Below are 26868 nucleotides of genomic sequence, written 5' to 3'. Positions count from 1 at the left end.
TGGACATTCCCTTGTCTGCTAAATTAATGGATAAAACATGGCTTTAAAGCAACTCTATAAAGCATTCTGACCATCCCCTATTCCTGCATTACTTGAATGCATGTCTCAAATAATATATGCTTCTTTACATGATTTTCAAGCATCTTTTTTCACAGATCAAATGGTATACCAGCTGAACACAGGAGATGCTGTGATTGCATCTTATGTTGTTTTATCTTGGCCTGATGCATCCCTGTCAATGAGAGGGCCAAAATGATGGCCACAAAATTTGAAGCAAACAGACAGCCTTCTTCACCTTATGTTTTGGCCAATTCGCAGGAGCTCATCTTGTCTATAATGCTCTTCGCATATCCCATCACTTTCTGCAGAAGAAAGAAAAAAGGTGTCTATCATGGAGTCGTATTCGTGATTTCTGATTTATACCAAATTAATTCAGTAAAGAAGAATTTTGGGATTCCTAGTTAATTACCCGTCTAAAAGGCTCAATAGGAAGAAGTGGTTACGTAAACATCTCCACATTCCTGAAACAATGCCATTGATAAGAAAGAAAATTCAAATACTAGGTCTTGTCTAGTTAGTATTCTAAAACAAAAGAGACGCATAAGAAAAAATATAAATATGTTTTTATTGAAAATACATGCATAGAGATATGTTTTAAAATGATTTTTTATCCTTTTAAAAGTGATATATCGTCTCTTCTATCCCAATATCATTGAAAAAACTATATAGTTGTGTGATATAAAAGATTTATAGACTTGTAAATATACAAAAAATGTCAAATTCATCAATTAAATTGTTGTGACTTAGAGGGTTTCTCTCTCTCTATCTGTGTCTGTGTGTGTGGTATGTTTTGCTTCAGTCCATAAAATAAATAAACCAACATAAAAATATGGTGAGAAAAGCAACCTTGCAACTCTTCAAAAGTGCGCAAATTTCATTATCAAGAGAGGGCAATGACTACATAATTAACTTGCTCCAGGTGGTTGTGTACCTTATCCCCTCCCCAAGTCTCGAGTTAGAGCTAGCCCTCCTCAATACGAAGACGAAGACGAAGAAGAAGAAGAAGAAGAACCTCATTTGTGTCCCTAACATATTATATGGTTCTATATTTTGATCTCAAACCAATTAATTTCATCAAAAACTTATTCAAAATCAAACAATATTTCCCTCCCATACAAGAATTATCAGGTGTTTCTTGCACGTATTTTGACAATGAAGGCAACATTGCCTAATTTTTAAAAGGCTTTGGATGAAATTTATAAAAGTATTTGGTTTGGGATGAAATTGAGAAAGAGTTAATCATTTAGGGATGTTAATGATGTTTTCCCAAAAAAGGTAAGAGTTAAACAGGAGAGGCTGGCAGGGGCTAGGCCCGGGATATGCAAAAACTAAAATAAAAAATTCTGACTCCCCCCAGCCATTTAGAATTTTCAATTTAAGTTTTGGCTCTCGTTGAAAAAAAAATTTAATCTTAATCTCTTAAAAAATAAAAATTGGCTTGGTTCTGATTCAGGATAGTGACATATTTAATGTTTGTTTGGAAGTATGATTGTGATTATTTTTTAAAGTGTTTTTATATTAAAATATATTAAAATGATATTTTTTTTATTTTTTAAAAATTATTTTTGAGATTAGCACATTAATTCAAAATATAAAAAATATATATTTATAAACACGAGATGACCCGTATTTCCAAACGCTCTCTTAATCTCCATGCTAAACCAACATTCAATCCATCATGCAAGGTAGGTTGCAATACAATTTCAAATTTATTTCCCCATAATTTTGAATAAATTCAACACTTGCTTCAAAATAAGAAAATGGATATATATATATATACACACACACACCAACATCTATTGGGCTCAACCAATAAAAAAACCAGCTTAGTTATATTTTAGATCCTATTCTTTCTACATTAATTTGTGAGGAATTGATTAAAAAGTCGTCAGTTTTTTTCTAATAACATTTCCTAATCTTTCCATGACACGTAATCATGACACACTTAGGTTAGAACGCTTGATAGATCTACTCATTACCACAAGCACTTTTGCCCATTTGGATTTCAAACAGCTCATCAACTGAGTGCAACCCATCACCCGAACTGTGTTGGCCACTTAAGGGTAAAATCAAGTTTGGCCACCTCAACAAATTTTGGCACCCACGACATCCCCATCCTTGGAAAGGATTAACAATGTGTCTTCTTAGTGCAATAATATCACTCTCTAAGGGGTGGATCAGAGAGCTCCTTAGAGTCCAATAAATCACCCCATGATATATTATCATTGATAGTAAGTAAGTTTATTTTTAAATTAAAATAATTGTCTCTCTAACATATATTTTTTGTCTACATATCTTTAATAGGAACTTTTGGACTCTTGCATAATCTTCTTAGAAGGGATTCTTCCTAGTGTGAGTGCACACTCTTTTTGGAATGGTTCTCCCTAATATGATTGCATAATCTTTTTGAAAGGGGTTCTCTTTAGTGCGAGAACTTCATCCTTCATGACAACTTGAGATGATCAACCCAAAAAAAGTAACAGGACCTCGTCCTATGGCCAAATATATACCACCATGTCTAACTAGAACCTAGAGAACTACTATAACTTCCCAGATTGGCTCCCAGACCTCATGTTATCTCCATGGATGATATCAAATCTTTAACTTTCAAGCTCTCTCTCTCTCTCTCTCTCTCTCTCTCTCTCTCTCTCTCTCTCTCTCTCTCTCTCTCTCCAATAGAGAGGCTCTCATGCCCTATGTCATTTCCAGGGAGGTCATAAGCCTCAAAATCTTTAAAAAAAATGCAACAACTCTCCAAAAAAAGAATTGATTTGGTTTCATTAGTGCAATAGCACCACCCTCCGTGAGTTTCCCTCTACCGTTTGGAAATTTTCTAAGTATGGGCATCGATAGAGATTCGCTCCCTTTAGCCTCTTAGAATATTTTCTAAGCATAGGCTCACCCTTTTGGGTTTCCTTCGCCTCTTAAAAACTTTCCAAGTATGGGCATTGATAGGGATTTACTCCCCCCAGCCTCTTAGAATTTCAGCCTATTGTAAATTTTATAAGCATGGACTCCACCTTCTATGGGTTCCTCTCAGCCTCTTAATTTTTTTTTAAATATAAGCTCGCTCTTCTTGGATTTCTCCACTTATTAAAAAAACTTTTCTAAGTATAGATTCCTCTATGGTTTCACCTCATCCTCTTAGAATTTTTTTTTTAAGTATGAATTCCTCCATGGTTCACCTCTAAATACTTAGAAATTGTTTTTTCAAACATAGGGCATACTCATACACATAAGCTTTATGGTATATTAACTGGGGTTTTCACCTCACTTCTCATACAAAAAAAATTCGATAAAATTCTTATACTGGGTACTTTTACAAGTTTTTGCATACAAATATCACAAAGACTTAGAGTACTATTAATAAAACCAAATTTAAGGGTCCAAAAAACCCTCCATCATCCCTTGGGCTTAGCAAAAGGAAGGACCCATTTTTTTTAGCATAACTAAATTTTGGATCAAATTGTTAGAACCAAGAGATAACGGATTATCCAAAACATAAATTTTACTTTCAAATTACTTGAATTTTTGGGACATTGCAAATATATACACACACAGTCTTAGTCATGATAGAAAGTAAAATTAGCAAATTGAAATTTTAATTGGCACCTGTTTTCCTTGGAAGGGTTGGAAAAATGAGAAGAAATTGCATACACATGGCATTCATCGCCAATTATATCAGACAATCAGATACTGTTCTTGTTCTTGATTGCAATGTAAAGCTTGAGAACTGTTTCTACAGCTGGGTTATCTTCCTCTCCTGATCGTGATGATGAGGTCTTAGCATTGGATGACACTAATGGCAATAACACTCTATGCTTTGAAGAGTAGCTAGACGTTTCAACCAAAGGTTGGTGCAACAATGGTGAATGACACATACACATAAGCACAACTTCTCGTACGCATATTTCCGCGACTAAATTTCTATTGTGCTACGCGGCTGGCCATGCTTTTCCTAAATTTATAAACAGAAATTAATTTTTTAATTGTTTTGATGTGTCGATATCAAATATAAAATTTAAAAAATAATAATAAAAAGATAATTTTAAATTATTTTGATATACTAATATTAAAAATATAAAAAATATTAATTTAATATATTTTCAAGCAAAATATACTTTAAAAAATAATTATTATTATAATATTGAATACTATATATAGAAATTCTTATATTACTTGCAGGATTATAGGAATTCCTTTGCTCGTGGGATGAGTTAGGGAGGAGAAATTGAGACTAATCTTGTGCCATTTAACAAGGTGGGGGGAGAGAGACAATGGCCATTTGATGTTGAATGGATAAGATGATGAGCACTGGATGCGACATAAGTAGAAGTCTTGAGGATAAAGAAATAATTATTTCAAGGGATTTTTCGAATGAAGAAAGGGTAAGTAACATGTAAGAAAAATGTATATATTTTTTAATTCGGTTCATTGTAATAGAAGAATTTGAAGCAATACTTCCAAATTCTTCAAAGTGTAATCCTGGGAGGTTACTGATCTTCATGAAAATAGTAACATGAGGTCTTTTACAATATATATAAAAGGAAAGAAAAAGAAACATGGTTTAAATGTTTGCAGTATACAATGTTCCACTAGCCAAGATTATATTTTCAAGGAAAAAAAATAGAAATAATATTTTCTTGAACTAGTTAGTATTCAAGTTGTGTTTTTATGCTAGTTTGTGCATATTAAAATAAAATTTATTTTTTTATATTTTATCAAAAAGATATGATCATTCGTGTCAAAATTAGGAAATTCATTAAGATCTTACCTAAATCACAATCAACAAAGTAGGATGGCATAACTCATAATGGCAGGGGGTTTTGACATTTTTGTATTTCTAAATAATTTATTTATTATTTAAGAAACTAAATAAAGTGTTCTAGCCCAATTTACAATAAAATGTGTCATGGCTATAGTAAAAAAAATTTTACCTTTGTGCTTTTTTATTCAAAAACTTTAACCCTCTTGGACGCGCAAAATATAAAACCATTGCCCGATGAATCTTTTGACTTTGTATAAATTTTTTAATAGTAAAAATACATATTTGCCGTTAGAATCAAACAATTATTGTGCTGACAGACAAGAGTATTTTAAAGTTTTTGAATTTGAATATACAGTATAATTACATCTTTAATTTTGGAAGAGACAAAACATAAGCTTAACATTTAAGGGTATTTGTATACTTGCATATGAGTATTTTGTATAATTCTCGGGATTGTGGGCAACATTTTGGTATTTTCATATATTTTTTAAATTTTTTAATGCTTAAAGCTGTTGTAGCGTGCTTGGCACGCCTCGACACGTAGGTGGTATACCCGTCATTCAGGTGGCGCGTGTAATGCCACCAGGTGGACGTAACTAGCTTACGGTGGTTGTATTGTTGTTGGTGGTCATTTGATTTTTTTTTCCTTCTTTTCTTTCTCGTGACAAGTAATGTATACTATTGTCCTACTTGTTTCTTATTTTTTAATTTTAGTTCTCATACTATTAATTTCTTATTTTGTTCCCTTTTCATTTATAGAAGTTTTTATTCTTTTCAATTTAGTTCTTCAATTGCAATTTCTCATATGTTTAACTTTTCATTTTGGTCCTTATTTTTTTTAATTTCTAATTTTGTCCATGACACTTTTGTTGAAGTTTTTTCTTTTAATTTCATCATTTAATCAATTTCTTGTTATTTTATTTGTTTCAGACCCTCATTCTTTTGATTTTTTTCCTTTTATTAAAGTTATTTTTGAAGTTAATTAAACCCTCCAATTTTAAATCTTTATTCCTATAATTAATGTTTTTCTCACCCTCATTTTTTTCGATCATTTTGTGTAATTAAATTTTTTTTCTGATTTCATCTTTTAACATTTAATTTATTAGGAATTCGGCTTCGTACGATCTTATTGTTCCACATTAGTTTTTTTAACATTAGTTTTCGATTTTCAAGTTTTTTATATATGTTTATTCTGATCTCGTTACCTAAGTCACAATTTTTGCATGCCTTTTTTTAATATAAGGTTTTTTAGTTATTATGTTTCTATTTCATTTTTCAAAATATTATTCTAACTCGTCTATAATATTTTTAATACAAATAAAGTTTATTTTTTAAAATAAAAAAATATTCATTTTTAAATTATATTGTTGATGTGTTTGACCTTGTGTAATATTTTTTATGGTGTGAGTTTATTCAGTCAGTTTCATTTGTGTTTATTTTTTAAATCATGAGTTTTTAAAAATATGAATTTATCATCTATTTATTTAGATAAATAAGATCAGAAACACAATTAGATACATGTTTCTTTTATATTATTAAATATCTTGATCTTGCTTATATATATTTTTCAATTTATATTTTGAATTTTTTCATGTAAAAAGTACATTGAAGCATCTTGCATATCTAGTATTTTTTTAAAAAAAAAATTTATAACCTGTGATGAGACGAAAGTTAAATGACCAATATAACATTATATAGTGTTAACTAGCAAGAAATAAGGATATACTTGAAATTTTGATATCTGTGATGTAGATATTCACAATTAATTTCAAATCTAATGTTTAGTATTTTATACATAATTTCATATCTAATAATACTATATCTGTATAAATGTGATAATATCATATTTATGTAACGTCACAACGATCGTAAAATTTAGAAATTTCTAAATAGTTTATCTTACTTGAAATGCACAAATGGCTTAAAGAAATTCTAGAAAATCTAAAAATCTTGGAGGCTTCAACAATTTTTGTTTTTTTTTTGCTCTTTGTTGCTTTAACAATGGAATAAATCTTCCTTCCTTTCATCTTTTATATTTTACTATCAGTAAAAAAATACAATTTTAAATTTCTTGACATGTTAAGTGAAATTGTTAAATCACATCAACCATGATACTATATAGTATTTTAACTAGTTTGACAAATTTCACTTAAGAAATCACATTTAAAAACAGGAAACAAATTGCATCATATTCATAAATAAATAAAATGCATCCATTAATGTGCTAATAAAGATAGTAATCACTAGATCTCCTCAACTTTTTCACAATTTTATATAGATTTACTTTCTAAAATTTCATTGATATGATTTTGTACATTGGCCAAATGACAAGATATTGGTCATAAATTTTGGATTCTCTCCAACAATTAGATCATAATCTACTTAGATATTCTCCTTTTATGGCATTATGGCCACTGAGCCCTCCTTCTTTGTCCTTATATACCCAATATTCTTCTCCATTCTTACCAAACGATTAGACTCACAATATACCAGTAGCGAAAAATGAGTTCAACAAGTTCAGCATCCACCAGCAGCTCTGCATTCACTGAAATGTCAGCTAACATTCCGAGTGATATTATCTCTGATATTCTTACTAGACTGCCTGTCAAGTCTCTTACAAGATTCAAGAGTGTATCCAAGTCCATGCTTGCATTCCTTGGCAATCCAGAATTTGTTAAGCAGCATCTCAAAAGAGCAAATTTGAAGAACCCAAATCTTGTCCTGAAGCATGACTCCAAGCTTTTCTACGTTGAAGATGAAGAATGGAGCAAAGCTAGAAGGCTGCCATTGCCCTTTTCACTGTGCTTAGAAAAAGTTGAAATTTCTGGTTCATGCAATGGCATACTTTGCATTTCGGACCAACAGTGCAATCAGGATATCTTTCTCTTGAATCCCTCTACTGGGGTTTTCAAACACCTTCCGTTCTCGGGTTTCGATATCGCCGCAGTTGAGAACTCTTTCACCACGATGGGGTTTGGTTATCATCAAGCAGAAGATGATTACAAGGTCATAAGGTGTGTTTATATATATGATAAGCCTTTTATTGACATTGACTCTTATGAATGTGAGGCTAGAGTCTACTCTTTGAAAGCTGGTGAGTGGAAGGATATTGGAGCTATCCCATACCATCTGGGCTATAAAGCTGCTATCTGGCTTGGCAATGATTTTCTTATCTGGAAAGCAACTATCGGGCTCGGAAGAACGGGGAGGTATCTGATAGTTTCTTATGACATGAGCAAAGAAGAGTTCAAGGAGATTCCTCAGCCTAATGTGAATTATAATGATGAACTTCACATGGAGGTAAGTGTGTTTGATGGATTGCTATCAACCTTCTATCTTTCAAAATATGATGAGGCTCACATTTGGTCCATGAAAGAGTATGGAGTGACGGATTCCTGGGAATTGCGGTTTGTGATTAAGCTGCCTTGGAGAGTTGAGAACTACAACTATATCTTATTGAAGCCCCTGACTATTTTGAAGAATGGTGAAATCCTGATCGAGGCAGGTGAAAAAGCAAGAATTCTGCATGATCCTAAGAAGGATAGCTACAGAATCATCAATCCTATTCGTGGAGTTCCTCGAAGATTTTTAGTGACTCCTATTGTGGGAAGCCTGGTTTCACCTTTTGATTATCATCAGGGCTGAAAAGGGCATGACCTAGTTGGGATTTGGAAGTTAGTTAATGGTTCAAGTAACGGATTAATTTTAATTAAGTTTCTTAAGCATTTAATTTCGTAATTCGGCTGTCAAGGTTTTGAGTTTTTACTTAATTTTGTAGTTTTATAAAATTTCTCAGTTTTGTAGAATAAAGATTTCCTAATTACTTCTCAGAGCAAAACTTCCCCTCTCTATTTCTCTCTGTGTGCGCGCATCCCACAATCAATAGTTAGGCTATCTAGATTAGGGTCAATTGTTAGTAATTAGCTGTGTATTGAGAGGATACTCTGACCTCCTCTTACCATGGGGTATTTTTTAAGCTTAAGTTCTTGAAAAAGATGATTTGAACCCGTAACCTCCTTGCAAACTCACTTTGTGTGTTTTAAATCAATTAAAAACCTGCAAGCTACAGACAGCCTTCCTAATTTTTGTGAATATAAAGTAAATATTTCATGGGCACGATTAGGATTTGAAATAAAATAGGAGAGTGCTGTGCTTCTTATGAGAACCAGTCAGGAGAAGCTATACGGCAGAAGGCAGCAGCAGAAATCAAGAGGAAACAGCAGCAAAGAATAATCCAGCAGGAGGAAGTTTGCAGCAGTAGGTCGGTGCTGGAAGTCCTCGCGGGAGGGATCTGGAGAGGTATTATATGTGGCCGCAACAGCCTCGAAGACAGCAACCAAACTTGGCAGAACTAGGTCTCTGAATCGAGGACTTCTGACTTCTGAGTGTTACAACTATTAGATTAGATTAGGATTATTTTATTTTCTAGCAAGTAGAATCCTTGTTATGCTGAGATTTAAGACTATGTAAATAGCCAAGGAAGTATTAAACATTCAATCAAGAAATCAAGCGATAAGCAATAAAATAAAATACAACATGGATACACATACAGTACTAGTATACAAAATCCAGCCTCGAAGGAAGTTAAGGAAAACTCGCCCCATTTGAAAGGCAAGCTTCCCTTCTCTTGTTCTCGAGAAACAAAACATTAAATTAAAAACCTTGATACACACAAACACGGAATCAAATCGATCGAAACCATTATGAGTCTACCAGAGGATATACTTGCTCTCGTGTCATGCCACTTACCTGTCAAGAGTTTGACAGCAAAATTTTCATCCAATTTCACCTCAGCAAGTTTGATAGCAACTATGTCCTTAACAGCAGCACGACAGAACTATTTATCTCTATTAACGAAGATTAAGAGAACCTCTCTGTTACCATCGGTTCTTGGAGTCAAACCATAAATGACGCAGCATATAGCAAAAGGTAGAAATCTAGAGTTTTTCATGCCTTCAAAATTTTTTAGGGACTTTGGATCGTTCTTGGCTTTCTTAGCTAAAGTTCAAAATTATCTTCCAAAGCTTTATATCCACTTTTCAGATTATACAACAATTTAAGTTCCACTTTCTTGGACTTGAACCACCCACTTACCCCCACACGTTTCTGCCACTTGACTTGCGCCTTGCTACTCACACCTTGCTAGCATTACCTGCTTTCTTTCATTATCTGTACTCATAGTGTTCGATGATCGATAGTGAATGTTTCGCCAAATTTCACCTTAGAAACTCTGTCAATAACAACACTGAACTCACCTCATTCTTCAGGATGGAAAGGTCTATTATGCTGCCCTTGGTTCTCGTTGCCAAACCATAAAACTCAAAGCCCTACAGAGTGTAGGACCAGAATATTGGGCTCTTGCAATGGTTTGCTTGGCGTTCGTCAACAGCCAGACAAATACAGCCTACACAAACGATCTGGGAAACATTACCCAAGATTGCATTGTGGAACCCTCTAACCAAGAAATTTGACATCCCTCTCACACCTATTGACTCTGTTAAAGTTGAATATGAATGCATTTGGACATGATTCGGCCAACGATGACTCCCTTAGGTAGCATTTGTTGACTATCTCGAGACAGAAAAAACAAGATAATGAAGATAGAGGAGATATGTTTTCCTGCTCTGAAATAACTGAAACTCACTAAAAAACTTTTCTAAAATAAATTTATTTTATATTTTTATCTTCATCAATCAACCAAACACATTTTATGGAGAAGGCATGAATCGAGTATCATTGAATTTAATGTCCGAAGAGAAGAGTTTCGTACGGTGCCACTGCCTATTTTAGAAGGTTCTGCTTGTTCCAACAGGAATTTGGGCGTCCTGGACAATGCCTTCGCTTAAATTCTAGTCGTGTCATTGGAAACATTGACATATGGGTGACGAAGGAAAGCTGGAGAAGACAACCACAGATTTTCTTGGCGTTCTTGTAAACCTGGACAGAAGGCTCACCCAAGGAGACTTGTGCATAGTAGGAACCAATTGTAATTATCAATTATGTGTTGTTGTGAGACTAGTTGATTACAAAATCGAGGCTTTATAGCTACTACTATTCATGTGATATGTTGAGAGATTTAGAAGCAATCATTTTAAAGAATTCTGGAGATGGTGTCATTGAGTATATAAGGTTGCTCATGGACTTGTCGACATTGTTGTGGCAAATAAGCTCATCAGCATTGAAAAACCTCATTAGCATGATCACATTCTTTGGGATGGAATTTGATCATTGCTATAGTCAGGGGTGGAGACAGGGTGGCAAGTGGGGCTCAGGCCCCTGCAAAAGAAAAAAACCCATTAATCATATGCCTTCTTAGAAGAAGAACAACCTTAAATTTTAGGACCAAAATTGGTAAAATTATCCTAGCTCTGCCCTTAAATATAATAATGATAGAATTTCTGATAATCATGGTCTGATTGCTCTCTTTCATAGATATATTGTTATAATGCTAATGTCTCTTATATCATTTATAAACATGAAAATAAGTAATCTTTTTTTTTATTAATAAATTTGCTCATCATATTGATCATTGTATCCATGCTGAAAACATAAGCATTCTAAACTTTACATTTGTAATTTGTTTCCCATCCTTTTGGATTGTATAAATCTTATGAGAAGATCTCAATACCATGAGCCCAATTCCAAAGGTCATCAAACACTATTACCCAAAAACAAACCAAACCAAGATAGATAATATATAAGAGTGATATTCTAATTTCTTCAAAAACTAAAAAGAAAAATTGGAACTTCATGTTAAAATTCAATATTCTTCCATCCAAAAAATTGAAAAACTAGTTTTAAAAGTTATTCAAAGTTCTTCAAAACAAGTTTTTCACTTTTTTTTCAAATAAAAAAATATGAAGAATACAATTTTTTCTTTTATACAAGCGATTTTATCAATGTAAAAAATTAAAATTATTTTTTATATATATATTTAACTTAGTTTCATAAACTTGATTTTTAATTTAAGTCTAATATAAATATTTTTTTGAGATAACAATATAACTTGTTCCAGATAATTTTTAATTTGAATAAAATAAAATTAATATATTACAATTAAATTATCACAAATATAAAGTTTTAAGATGACTATTATAAATGTGGTAAGTGCAATATATATATATATGTGTGTGTGTGTGTGTGTTTTACTTTTACATTATGATTTTTAATGTGTTTTGAGCTTAATTGAGGTTACTGGAAGTTATTTTTATGACTTTGATATAATTAAAAGATTTTATAAATTAATTGCTAAAAGATAAGAATTTCTGCATTTTATGTTCCGGACCTTACTTATTGTGACAAGTTTTTCATCAAATTTTAATTTCATAACGCGAATGGTGGCTGAATGAAAGTTAAAATACATATATCAAGCTTTCTAGAAAGGTATTATGAGCAGAAATCCAAGTTTGTTTGGACCTTTAATCAGACTTGCAAAACCGAACCGAAATCCTAATTGTAGTAGAATTCTATGCTTTCACACTACATATTTAAATGAGCATATTTTAAGTCTTAGATATTGAAATCATGCAATTCAAAAGCCCAAAATCATCTACTCATTCAGGATTATAATTTTTATGTAGAATATCAAGTCAAATAATTTTTTTTGAAGATGAAAAGCTGGATGCAAGTTAAAAGATGAAATTAATTTTCTGATTTGATGAAGAAACTAAATGTGAGGGTTTTATCTTGAGAAGAAAGTGATCTTATCATGAAAGCTTTCTACGAAGATAAAAAAAAATTAGGGAAAAATAATGTGAATTTGATTTTATAAGAAAAATAATTGTAATTTTAATTTATTAGTTTTTAAGTGAGAAATTTATCTTTATTTTTAACAAATTAATTTGTTTTCTAATTTTCATTGAAAAAAAAAATTAAAAAAAAAGAAAAAAGAAATAAAATGTTTTCGGTAACTAAACACACCTGAAACTTACACGTGGCAACTAATAATTTGTCATCTAATCAAAACTGAAAACTCTGCGTTTTAACATCTCAACTATAGCGAAAGACAGAAATACCACGAATCTATTCCCACAAAGACACTCACATCCCTTCACCTTCGATAAAAACCAAACTGATAAATACAAAGACCAGAACCAAAGAACAAAGACAACATTAATCACTCTGAAGATCAAATTTTTGTTTCTGGTTTTGCTGTGGTCCAATCAACAAATCAATGGCAGAAGATCTAGTGTTAGACACAGCTATAAGAGATTGGGTACTGATCCCATTAACAGTGGTGATGATTCTTATTGGGATTCTTCGTTACTTTGTTTCAAAGCTTATGCGATCTCAGCAAAACCCAGATGCTAAAGTTGTTAGAGAAGGGTAAGCTATCAAAAACCCAGGTCACAGAATCTCTGTTAAGTGCTAAAGTTTGTCTTTTTTTGGGATTTATATTGTTTTTTGTGCTGGTTTTGGTGTATTTTTGGTAGTTATTGAAAACCCATGTCATGAATTCTCTGTTTAGTGCTAAATTCTGTTTATTTTTGTGATTTTTGATGGTTTCGGCGATTTATTTTTGTACGTTATTGAAAAACAACGAAAATCTTGATTAGTGTTAAAGTTTGTTTCTTTTTCTGATTTTGTTGCAGGCAAGTTGTTATAAGAGCTAGGAACTTGCGAGCTGGAGCTAACTTTATACCTTCCAAGTCTTTTCGAGCACGAAGGGCTTATTTTAGCAATGAGGTTTTGATTTATTTTTATTGTTTTTGGCCTGTTTGATTTTGGGTGATTGAATGTTGGATTTGTTTATTATTTGTGGAAGTATCTAAATTGGTTATGCTTTGTGGTTAATTTTGTGCTAGTGTAATTGTAAAAGAGATTTGGGATTCAGTGGATTCTGTGGTTAGTTGTGGTGTATTTCTTAAAGTTGGTTGAAGCTGAAATTCTGATTGATGGTAAACTTCTTAAATTTCCAAATAGTTTTGACATGATTCATACTGATTTTTAGAAGGAGTTAGATGGGTTTTTGATATATGCCAGGTTGCCATACTTTGTTTGTGCTCCTCAGTTTTGATATTTCGGAGCTTTACTTAGGGTGCATAATCCTGATGCTAGCTTGAAGTTTTCATTTTTAGAAGGTCAGATGCTAAATTGAAAGTTTATTCTTTTTTATTAGGAAAATGGATTATTGCATGTTCCTAAGGGCCAAGGTCAAAATCCACAAGCACAAATGTTCTCCGACCCAAATATGGCCATGGATATGATGAAGAAAAACCTTTCTATGATTATACCCCAGGTATTAACTGTTTAATAGCTTTTTGTCATTCTCTGACATGTCTATTCAAACAAGATAATTGACTTGGTGGTTTCTTATTTTTTCCTGCTGGCCAGACCCTTACCTTTGCATGGGTTAACTTTTTCTTCTCTGGATTTGTTGCAGGTTAGTTTTCTTTCTTTCTTTTTTTCACTGTTTTTAGCTTTTTGATTCTTAAACTATGTTTTATGTCCTTGATACCTTGCTATGGCTTATCTGTACATTTAATACTCTTATATAGATAATATATAACCTTTTTTGATCATAAATTTGTACTCGATTTGATCTTTACGACTTTGTTAATGATCTCTTATTCCCTGCAGCCAAGATACCGTTTCCACTGACTCAGAGATTCAGATCAATGTTGCAAAATGGGATTGATTTGAGTACCGTGGATGTTAGCTATGTCAGCAGTCGGTCATGGTATGTCCGCATTTTTGAATGAGAAGTTGTACTTCAAAAGAACTGTTGAAAAGCTTTTTCTAGAGAATTTGTGGACATTTGCCTAGTTTAATAATTCTAATTATCCACAATCACTTTCATTTGCAGGTATTTCCTTAATTTGTTTGGATTAAGGGGTTTATTTAGTCTCATTCTGGGTGAAGAAAATGGTTAGTATTATTTTATAAATTTTCATGGTTATATCTATTTTGACTGAGAATCTGCATGCTGCTTGCTTCTCTTGCTAAATCGTTGGTGCAAGAATCTAGAAGCATGGATTGGAGTTTTGCATACTTTAGGATTTCTGGATTTACTCTCTCTAGATGCTCAAATATGATATTTATAATGCAGCCATGGATGATACACAGCGTATGATGCAAATGAGTGGTTTTGGTATGGATCCAACCAAGGTACAAACTTAACTGGTTCTCTATTGAGCATTTTAGCTTGAAGAATTTAAACTGATGCACATGATCTTCTTGAACAGATTTAGTTATTAATAGCGTCCTTGATACATCAATTGCAATATGACTGTTATTAGTCAAAGAAATCCCTTTGCATGTTGATTTGCTGATATCTATTTTACTGTCCTAAATCTAACTTTGAGCCAAGGTTGTGCCCCTGCCACTGGAACACCACAGCTTTTTAGTTAAGTAGCAACTGTTTATTTAATTGTGCTACTATCACTGTATAGAAAGAATCAAAGGAATGATACATCTTTATAATTCTGTCATGCACAAAATCTTTAGATTCAGTGGTTTTACTAGCACCTCAGATCTGAATAGATATATGGTTGAGAGTTGAATCAAGCTGTCCTGTTTGAAATGCTAGTTGGACCATCTTAACTACTGCATGTAAGTCTTATTGTTTCAATGAGTAAAAGAAATTAAGAAACTGTTTGACCATAAGCAAGTTGGAGAGTTCAAACATTTATAAGTACAACTAAAATTTGAACCAGTGATTTGGTGCTGGAGGCAACAAGTGTTTATCAAGTACCAACTAAGCAAGACCATCAAGTCTTTTTGTGAGTTCTTGATGGGGTTTGAAGGACTCATTAGAAGTAGATCACTTCCATATAGACTCGCTGCGAGCGCTGTTGCTGGTGTTTAGGTAACTGGTACAGGGGTGGATTCTTCATTGTGTCTTGCCTGTTGTCAACGTTGTCTGTAATACCATATGATGTCTAAGTCATTAATAGCACCTTTTCATGTTATATCAGCTGCAGGCTTTGCCTATCATATTGAGTCATTAATAGCACCTTTTGTGTTCCAGTTAGCTAAACTGTCTGTTATGCAGCTTGCCTTTTTTCTCCTTATGTTTTTCCCTTCTGGGAAAAGCCAATATTTAGATTTCTATGAACCCCCTGTTATCTGGTTTGGGGGCAAAGGAAGTCCTCCTATCATTGATATCGTGTCTATTTAAAGGTTTCAACAGGCACTTGAAATTGATTCATATTTTGTGAGAAATATGTAAATTTCATCTACCAAGAGATTAGTGGTCTATAGAGCTCGTTTTGTTATCAAATGTTCCTTCAAATAATAAAGCTCTAAGTGAGTAATAGAGATGACAGCCTAGAGGTTGATTAGACTGATTTGATTGATGGATTGTAAAAAGGAATATTGCAGGTAGGAATCTTTTAAGTCAGTGAGTAATAGAGATGACAGCCTAGAGGTTGCCTCTGGCCTGCTTAATTTACTCAGTACTGGTCCTAGGTTTGCCATCTCAGGTTGGTTTTGGTCAGCTGTGGATTAATGCTTGTCTGGCAACTTAATAATAATATGAGGTCCATTGTACAGTTAGGCCTTGCTTGATTCAGGAGAAAGGGTGGTGAACAAGATTATGTCTCTTTCCATTCACTATTTGGCTAGCCTCTCTTTTAGCTGCTGCCATCATTTTGCTTCCCTGGTCAATCTTTTGCTCTTCATGTGGCAGCTGTTATGCTACTTCTAAGTTTGGGTCATAGGGATACATGATTAGGCATGTGGGGCTTTTCATGAAGCTTACTTTAATTCGTTTTAAATTTGCTAAGCATGTCAACATAATCACTAACTAGCTTTTCTGAGCAGCATTGGCTTGCTTTTCTTCACTACTTTAGAAATGTCTCTTGCACGTTTAGGGGTTTGATTTGTAACTGGTGAGAATCTTTCCAATGGGACCCTGACAGACAGTTGACCCTGTTTTTGCTAGTTGAAATTTAGACCAGAATTGGCAAATCTGGAAAGGTGTGAATATAGGCATTACATTTTCCAAAGGGATTGGAATTGTTGGGGCTGATTTGTACTTTATAAGATCAAAATTAAATTTATTTGGCAAGATGTTCACTGGCCTTGCTTTGTAATCAGTTAAATGTATGGTTGCAGTATGAGATGTGCTAATAGAGAGAATTTAGGATTGTATAACTTCTCTTTCATGTTCTTAACTCGATAAATGCCATTTGTATGTATAATGTTGAGCAAAAACTATTGACTTGTAATCTTGTCTATTTGCGTTCTCCTCAGAACTTGAGTGCTGAGAAAGACGGCCTTGACATAATTCAGCATGAATGGGCCCTACCAAAATTTGAGCAGCGTGCTGAAGCAGCGTTGAAAAAACTTATCAGCTGAACATTGTCAACAGGAGTCAGCTGCCACACGAGTTTCTGCTCGACGAGGCTCCCCTGTTATTTCATGGATTCTTACTGGAATTTTGCTCACTCAATGGCTGCATGTTGGCAAGAGTTTTAACAATTATAAGAGCCAGTGAATCATCATTGTGGTATTTAGATTGAATACTAGTTTTTATCATAACCATTGGAGAAATTTTCCACACTGCTGGTGGTAATAACGTGCTTTCCCTGTAAAATTGCGCGACGCCAGTCTTTCAGCATGCTAGCCAAGAGCATTTGCAGCATATATAATGGCATGCAATCAAATCAATTACTATTAATGTGATGACGCTCAATATTTTAGGCAATGCTTAATCTTTGTATCTTTTCCATCTTTTTTCTGCGATTGGACTAACCAATAACGCCTTTATCTAGTGGGCTTAGCAATCCGATGTTTTTCTCTTTTTTTTTCTTGAGGGTTTAGTGTATATTACTTGATAGTCATCATATATGGTGGGAACTTTAAACGATTCAAAAGCTAAACAGATTCAGCTAAGCTGACATTCAACATTGGTGGAAACCTACGTAACTTTTAATGTGGAAACTTGTGCTAATTGAAACCTTCCTTTGATGTTTGCTGTCGGAGCCTTCCTGCTCTTTTATTAACACTTTATCTGCTGACCAAGTAGATTGCCAGGTTATAGCAGAGATTTTAGCAGCGTAAAGCAATCCCTGGGCCACTCTCGAAATGGAGGTCCCTCTCAAGCTGGACGTTCCATTCACTGGAGCAATTATTTAGCTCATTACTGTGCTCTTATCTTTTGATTCATTGAGTTACGTTTTGGTTGCTATTTCATAACAAGAAACATAGACAAAAATAAATATATTTTTATTATAATTTTGGAGTGAGTTTTCTCCTCGAGAAACATGTCATCTCTGTTAAATTTTTTTATCCCAAACAATAATCAGACGCTGCCTACAAGATTTGTTGAATCATGAGAGAAGGAAGAGCTGCAAGTCCCTAAACTTGAAAAAAAAAACTGTGTCCAGAAGAAGCTGCTTCTTGACTTGTTACTGATAGCTTCCTATATATTGCGTGCTTGGAAGAGTTGTACGCTTGTGTCATGCGTACAACTACCTGATATAGAGTTTCCTGATATGGCATTGAAAGTCTGTTTGAAAATTGCTTATACCAAACTAAATTGGAATCTTAGCAGCCAAAAAACAAAAGGTAATTATAGCAGATAAGACCCAATATACTGTTGAAACTCTCTCTCTCTCTCTCTAATCAATGCCAGGCTTGCCTGGCCTTAATGGTGCACACATGCAAAGGAAAAAGCATTTTAAAGGGAGGGAATTATAGTTTAAGGATATTAGTATTATTTGTCTATCTATCAAAAATCCAATTAGATTACTGACACAGATAGAATGAGAATAAAAAAAAACATATTTTTATGTATTTTCTAGTTTAAAAATATAAAAAATCACTTTAAATCTCTACAAATTTATAAATATGTCTTCAATAAAATATGTTTTTATTATTTTTATATTTATGTTTTTATATGTTATACATTGCATGTCCATTGGGATGCTCATGTAATCACAATATCACATAAAGAACAAGAAGCCATTTAGCTATCCCGTGATATTAAGAGATTTGAAATTACGTAACGGGTGTATTTTAATTGATTAGATTTTAATTTTGTTTTATAAAAATTATTAATTCAAGCGTTATAAATTTTAAAACTATTAAAGATCTCGAGAGATTAATTAAGATATATCTAAACTGGTCTGGACAACTATAATTAAAAAGAAAAAATTAAAATCCAAGTGGCATGCATGTTCTTATTTGTTGAAAGAATGGTTAACGGCTCAAAATCTCATGGGGTCCCGTTTCCAGGATACCTATCATCCTCCCATCTTTCCATCAACTTTTCTTTTCTCACTTTACAGTGTGTACATGGGAAATGCAACCCTCCTCTTGTTCTCTTCTATACTATAATTTAATTTCTCTTACGTTCAACAATAATGTTATTAAACTCGGCGAATCAATTCATTCATGTGCTTAGCTTTAGACCTAACCCAGTTGAGTTTTAAATAGAACTAACCTTGTCAAATTTGATGGATCAAAAAATAAATTTATAATCTTGTTAAAACCTAATTTATATTTTAAAAAAATTAAAATGATTTTGTTTTTCCTTTTTTTAAAAAAATCTTGAGAATATATTATTTTTAGATTCATATAATAAAATAACAGTAGAATACATCGATGATTTACTTGATGAAAAACCCACTTCTAGACAATATTCTATAATGTCACGAATTAAAGAAAATTATTAAACTTAAATATACATAGTAAGTAATAAAGCAAAGTACATGCATGGCCAACATCAATCTTGGATCTATAGCAATACTATGTAATAGATATATATAGAGCTAGTTTGGAATGCGCCGCGGCCGCGTATTTTCAAAGTTTTTAAGGTTTTTTATTTAAAATTAATTTTTTTTAATATTTTTAGATTATTTTAATGTATTGATATTAAAAATATAATTTTAAAAATAAAAAAAATATTATTTAAATATATTTATAAATAAAAAATATTATTATAATATCATAATAGGAGTGGTGTCCAACAATAGACATTGTGGTTGAATGGCAGCTCCACCATAGGGTACAAGATGATGAATTGTCATGCAAAATCTCATAATGACACTTTTCAAGCTGCAAATATATATATATATATATATATATATATATATATATATATATATATATATATATATATATGTCTGTCTGTCCATCATTTCTTTCTTGCATTTACATTGAGAGTAACATATTCGTTAACACCAACTTTTATGGTCTTTTAACCACCAAAGTCGTCTTTTTTTTTTTTTTCAAAGTACCAAAGTTTTTTAAGCTTCTTGGTCACCATGGATATGAATTTCTATTAAGATGTGAGAGTTTTTTTTTTTTTTTTCAAAATTTACCTTTTCCTTCTCTTTTTTTTTAGATTTTGAATGTAATTTAAGTTGTTTTAAATATATATTATTTTATTTTTAACTATTCAAATACTATTTTTTATTGTCCTAAGATTCAAAATAAAATGGATACTATCATGTAGGTGAATTCAATAATAGGCGTTTGTTAGCACTCCAGCTTTCTTTCTCTTTCTCCTTTCAGAGCCTATCCGTAAGAGAATCCAGTGTTTCTTGGTTGTGAATATTTGAGCAGAACGAACCGCTCCGTAGGTATTTTTGTTTCGAAACAAAAAAATTAGAATTAAATCCGGTCAACTGGAATGTGTATATTATAATTAAAATTAAAAAATATATTTTTCTTATAAATTTAATCCAAAATTATCACAGAAATATTTATTTTAGATCTTGTCTCTGTCTTTCTAATCAATTATGTTTTTGTTTTTTATATGTACATATATTCTCCTTTTAATGCTAATAAAAGCAATAGATTATACATATCCATAATGAATTTATGAAAAAAATATTTTTTCCAACTAAGATCATAGATGATACTAAACTAAAATCTTTTTACAAAAACAAATTGCAATATTTGCAAGACATGGATATAGTGGCAAGTACATGTAGAATGGCTTTTTTATTTTTAGGTTTTTGAGAATTGAGGAGGGGTGGTTTGGAATTATATGATTTGGGGGTGCTCGGTATTGAGAAAAATCTATATTTTGAAAAGACATGATCAGATCAGTGACTGTGATCAAGCGTGGCAAATCAGACGGCTGAAAGTGGGTCCCAACACCACGAGAGCCCTACCTGGAAAGCATCTACACGTTGGCCCACCTAAAGCTCCATCTTTAGAAAGGTCGGTTCCCAGAGCTATTTATCAACACATTTATATACATCAATGGAGGAAAAAGTAAAACCATGGTCCATCCATGGTACTTTCTTTTAGTCACCAAATTATATATATATATATATATATATATATATGAATTTCTTCGTGAATCTATTTAAAGTAGCCTATTTTGCAAAGTTATTTTACATGATAGTTAATGAATTAATTCAAGACTTGAGTTATGAGTTTGATGAATTAATTAGAATTGATTTAGATTAATTAATGTGGTTTTAATTTTTTTTTAAAACTTAAAATAATATTATTTTAAATTTTTTTAAATAAATTAAACAAGATTTTAACAAAATCAAGAATCAATCAAGTTTAACCGGCCAAACTCTTATAAATTATAAGGTTGACAAATGTTATTTTTTATTATAATGATAATATATAAATAGAATCAATTTCACTTCTTCCTCGTAAACCTCTTAATCTCGATGCATGAATAACTTATTTCAATCAAAAGCTTCATCTCAATATAAAAACTTCAATGAAAATATTACCATCAAAATATAGGATTAAATAAAAACCATAACACCAAAATTGTTTCAATAATTTTTTTTTTCTAGTGGGACCATCCAAGAGAGGTCATTTGATAACAATGATCATGGTTGGTGATTGAAGGCCCCATTTAAGGCACCGGCCTAGACACCATTGTTGGCTTTTGCTTGGCTCCACGCCCATCCTTACATTGTGAAATTGTTTTATGGTTTAAAGAAAGTGAAAAGCTAAAAATAAAAAAAATACCCTAAAAATAGCAAATTATTTGACCACAACAGTGAAAAGTAGTCCTTCATTATTGTTTACATACACAAAAGGTGCCATGAATTAGCCTTTCTTTAGCCTATTACTATGATTATATGTGTAGGTAGTAGGTACCCAAGCTCCCACCAATTTTTATTTTATTTTATTTTTCGATTCAAAAAGAAGTTGGGCACCATTAGTTTCTGTATATAGAAAATTAATTAGAATACAAATTACATGGAATTTTTTTTTTAATCTATATAGTGAATTTTATTGGAAAAAAGTATTTAAAGTTGATTTTAGTATATATATCAAGATTAAATTCTATCGAATTTTAAACAAGTTATTCATGTTTAAATCAATATATATACATCTCAAAAATTTTAGACATATTTAAAAATATTAATAAAAAAAAAATCATATGTGCAAAAAATTTAAAGCAAACAAACAAAAAAAAAGAAGAGAGGGTAAAACTTGTCTCTTGATTGTACTTAATTAGAATCTTTGAAAATAAACAAAACAATAATGTACAAGATTTGCATTCAACTTACTTGGATGGCTCTTGATGTTCTCATATGGCAACATTATTTTGTACAAACAAATATATTGCTTGGCATGTGATTGTGTCGAAACATATTAAATTGTGTTCGTCATGACATGTACGCCACTCCAGGTTTTGATGATGTTAATGAAGACTAGCACTTTCAAGAAAAAGCCTTAATTCATGAAACACCATTTGCCTTTTAGGTTTTGCAAAAGCTAAATCATATGCCAATTCTTTTAGTATATAATCTTAATAATTATAGGGTTAATTAGAATGTTGAGTAGCACGCGAGCTTATCATTTTTTTTTTAATGTATAATATAGATGTTTACGCAAGTCATTAACTTGACTATATTCAATTACATCAAATAATATAATAGTCTGATTTAAACTATAGAAAATGATAATAAATGATTCGTACAAAAAATATTTGATAGCAATTAACTAAAACAAATAAGATGTTAATATCATATCTGAAAGGAGAAAAAAAAAATCATTAGAGACTCACTGTTATTCCAGTACTGTAGATAATGTCTACCACCAGAAAACCTTGCTGAGACAATCCAAATCTCACTGCAAAAAAATACATGATGACATTAAAAACCCTTGGAGCAACGTTGCAGAAAATTAAACAAAAAAAAAAGAAAGGAAGGATATTCAACCAATCAATCTTATTTAACTCAAGAATAAAATTTATCTAAAAATAAACTTAATAAAAAACATTATTTATATCCACAATGAATTGTTTCCAGGTGAACAATATTTTCTCCTTCTTTTTTAGGTTTTTATTTTCTATATGGCTTGGTTGCATCTTGCACCCGATTTTCATTATAAAAATAATAATGAGGTGAAATATTTGATTTTAATATACTTTTAGATATATATATTTTTTATTTTTTTGTTTGATGGTAAGTATATTTTTAGACTAACTTATATGTAAATTGAAACTAAGTCTATTATCGAACATTTTAAGTATATTATCGAACATTTTAAGTATATATCTCTTATATAAATTTGTTTAACATTGCAATAACGATTACTTTCAAAGTGATTTCCGCTTGTAAATCCATCAAAATAATATTTTTATTATTATTATTTTTGACATCAGCATATCAAAACGATCTAAGAATATTAAAAAAAATTTAAATTTTAAAAAAACTGCATTTAAAACACTAAAACAAACATGTTCAAAGTAGAAAGATCTCTTCTCAACTAAGAAAAAAACAAAATGAATTCTCTTCAAAACAAATATCAGCATGATGAACACGGTTAATTCGATCCAAAAAAAAGGAACCATTCTATGAAAAAAAAATAAAAAAGAAAAGGGACAAGGTTAGGCTAGTTCAAATTAACAGAAAATCAACTAGAAATCCTATACAAAACATGAATGCATTACATGATCTAGGCAGTAATTAACCTAGATTATGCCCTCCTAGAAAATAAGAACACATGGGAACCCACTCAAAAGAAAGGTATGTTGCTGATATATGAAATGGCCTCCACCATTTGGATTGCCAATTCATATTTGATTTAAGTATTTGTCAATTCCATCTATTAAAATCATATAAAAATTCTAATCTCAATCATACTTTATATGAAAAAAGAAATAACATATTTACAACTAGCAAGACATGCTAAGGTGTCTTGTCAGCAATATGAGGTGTCAAGTTGAAAGATTCTCCAAGTGAGCATGCTCCCGATGATCTCATGCTCTCATTCTTTTAATAATCTATGCATTTCTCTCCTCTATAAATAGCTCTCGCATTGATCATCTCTCCACTTCACTAGCTCACAAGCATCCTAATTTGTGTCTATACCCTCCTTTCTTAATTTCTTTCTATCCTCCTCCGAATACTACTATCGTTCCCTCTTTGCTTTCCAAAATGGCCACTGTTGAGGTAAATATTTCTGCAAAAATCAATATTTTTCTTGCCTATAAGCACAAATCTTCAAGCCTCTTAGTCTATCATTACAACCCATTTCTTGATCTAGCACAAGTGGTAGCTAGATCACCTTGAGACACATGCAGCGTGTGCGTGTTGTTGAGTCCTTTTGAGCGATAGTATCTTTCTGACTGAAGTTTTTTTCCTACTTCTTAATTTTATGATCAAATGTTTCTGCATCTAGATCAAGTGATAGATCAACTTATTCTCTGAGCTAGATTTGAAAATTCTGGTTTCGATCAACCAACTTTACCTCTTGAGATAGACCAACAAAATCATAAGCCACTTGACACTTTTTTTTCTTTTCCTGATGATCTTTTCAAGAACCCTATTCATGTTCTAAGCTTTTGTTCTCAAGAGAAAGTAACACAGATTAAGGAAATATGAATCCTAAAAACCCTTCTAGTTTTCTTCTGTTTGGTTATACATCTTGGGATAAATATCAGTATGGTTTTTGTTGCAGGTTGAAGCTGCTCCATCAATTCCTGAGACCGAGGTACCTAAGGTGACCAAGACTGAGGAGACAACAACAGACACTGCACCACCGGCCTCTGAGCCAGTAGCTGAAGAGCCAACAGAAGCAGCACCCGCTGATGCTCCAGCCGCAGAACCTGAAGCTGAACCTGCAGTTGAGGTTGAAACCAAGGAGGTTGTAGAAGAACCAGCAAAAACTGAGCCTGAAGAGGTTGCAGCCCCAGCAGCAGAAGAAACTCCTGAGGACAAGCCTGAAGAGACTGTTGCTGAGGAGACTGTTGCTGAGGATACTGTTGTCGAAGAGACTAAAGAGGAGGCAGCACCGGCTCCTGTTGAGGAAGAGAAGCCAGCAGAAGAAGAGAAGCCAGCTGAGACACCAGCTGCAGAGACAACCACCGCAGAAGTTCCTGTGGAGACTACTGAGTGAATAGATTGATTCTGTGAAGTGATTGATACTAGTGGGGTGGGGTCTTTGTTTTTCTTCTAGGTTTCACTGTCAAAGTCCTCAGGTTTCTGTTTTGTTTCATTTCTCTGTTTATTGATTTATGATTATGGTTACAGAAAGGGTTTTGGATGGGATCATGGGATATGGAAGCTATAGAGTCGATACTAAGCACTTGGAACACACATCAGATTACAACTTGCCAGCCCAGGTCAGAGCACACAGCAAGAACGGTTGCCATTGCAAGGGCCATGACTCATGGTGGCATGGGGTTAATTTGAATGTATGTGGGTTTCCACATGTTCTATTGGTTTTGAAATGGTGTGATGATGTGATCTCTATCTAGGCTTGATAATAAAAATTATATTGCTATGTTTATGTTTAGTAAATGAGCACTTGCTACTGCTAGTTTTCTATGCTTCGTTTTTTTGTGAGAAATAAGACTTGCCAAGGTTTTAGTATAAAGTCCAACGCATAAATCATGAAGGCATGCAGATGCTAATCATCCTTGCAGCAATAACAGCTTGCACATAATAGATTTCTAGGCCATGTCAAATCCAATCTGATGCAGGTGAAAGTAGCAAGCACCAAAAAAAAAAAAAAAAAAAAAATTAGCTGAAAAACTTAAATCTTATTTTATTTCTGAAATATTAATCTAATAAGTTCTACATTTCCAAAAAAATTACAAGTCACCTTGAAAAACTAGAAACCTAAAATGAAAATTGAAAGATAGCTAAAATCATAAAATCCAAAAAAAAAATAAAGAAACTGAATCAAACATGATTTTTAAAGCCTAATTTGATGAATTTCATGTAGCTAATAAATTGGTAAAGTGCCTTTCTAGAATCAGGTCTCAAGAATCTCTTGTAAAAATATAAATTTGATTTAATAATCCAATCAAAAGTTAATCACTATGCTAATCTGTTGTGACTGGACTTCCTCTTAAATCTAACTCTATCAATCACATCAAGTCATAAAAATATCTATTAGATTATTTAGATAATTTATTTATTTGTAGTAAATTTTTATTTAGTTACGGTAAATTTATATTAATTTTTTTACTAGACGGCTATATCACAATCCTATTCATATAGGAAACATTAAGAGTTGGACATACAGGTTGATAGTATGCTCAATAGCAGTGGGAGATACAAGATTTTTATGTTACATTTGGTTAGAAATATATTTAGTTGGTGAGTTAGGGATACAAAATAAATTTATATATGTTAATCTTGAAATAAATTTTTATCATTTTAATATAAATATACAAAGGACATTTCCCCTTTATTCTCATTGTTTCTATATTTTCTATCTCTCGAAAGTCGAAACAATAACTAAAGATTTTATATTTAGTAATTTAGTTCTAAATGCTTTTTGTTTGAAAAAAAAATATAAATGCTTTTTACTAAGAAAAAAACACAGAAAAAAAATATCAATTTGCTAAATTAATATACTTGGAAAACAATCAAACTGCAAAATACCAAACGATATCATACAATAGCACGGATTGAAACTCCTTTTGGAACCCACACAAATAAAAAAGGACTGCTACAGGTTTACCACTACCATTACATCAAACAGTGTGATTTTGATGAAATATCTCATTTTTTCAAGCACAGAAATAATTTCCCAATTAAACCTTCCAGACTTTTTATTTGCTTATCAACATGGCAAAGTAGCTACGCCACAAATCTTGGTTACGTGTGATCTTGAATCTTGGAGGCCAAGACAAGTTCACAGTGGTCTCT

The 26868-nt window shown here is 32.2% G+C and overlaps 3 protein-coding genes across 3 annotated transcripts; all 3 read left to right on the top strand.

The window, feature by feature from the left end:
* The first annotated feature begins 7337 nt into the window (after positions 1–7337).
* Positions 7338–8616, top strand: LOC133688307 (F-box protein CPR1-like). The gene has a single exon (XM_062107744.1). It carries the CDS (start codon positions 7379–7381, stop codon positions 8471–8473), a length of 1095 nt encoding a protein of 364 aa, XP_061963728.1. The 5' UTR covers positions 7338–7378; the 3' UTR covers positions 8474–8616.
* Positions 8617–12878: 4262 nt separating this feature from the next.
* Positions 12879–17477, top strand: LOC133689755 (uncharacterized). The gene is made up of 8 exons (XM_062109769.1): positions 12879–13153; positions 13420–13513; positions 13947–14066; positions 14162–14210; positions 14408–14507; positions 14634–14695; positions 14877–14935; positions 17024–17477. Exons 1-8 carry the CDS (start codon positions 13002–13004, stop codon positions 17126–17128), a joined length of 741 nt encoding a protein of 246 aa, XP_061965753.1. The 5' UTR covers positions 12879–13001; the 3' UTR covers positions 17129–17477.
* A 6524-nt stretch (positions 17478–24001) lies between these two features.
* On the top strand, positions 24002–25509 carry LOC133690281 (major latex allergen Hev b 5-like). The gene is made up of 2 exons (XM_062110513.1): positions 24002–24159; positions 24668–25509. The coding sequence occupies exons 1-2, from the start codon at positions 24145–24147 to the stop codon at positions 25103–25105; spliced, it is 453 nt and encodes a 150-aa protein (XP_061966497.1). The 5' UTR covers positions 24002–24144; the 3' UTR covers positions 25106–25509.
* Positions 25510–26868: the final 1359 nt, after the last annotated feature.

This window comes from Populus nigra, chromosome 3 (genome assembly GCF_951802175.1).
Source record: "Populus nigra chromosome 3, ddPopNigr1.1, whole genome shotgun sequence".
Classification (NCBI taxonomy): Eukaryota; Viridiplantae; Streptophyta; class Magnoliopsida; order Malpighiales; family Salicaceae; genus Populus; species Populus nigra.
The sequence above is the reverse complement of the archived record's forward strand: the minus strand, read 5'-3'. Positions and strand labels throughout refer to the sequence as shown.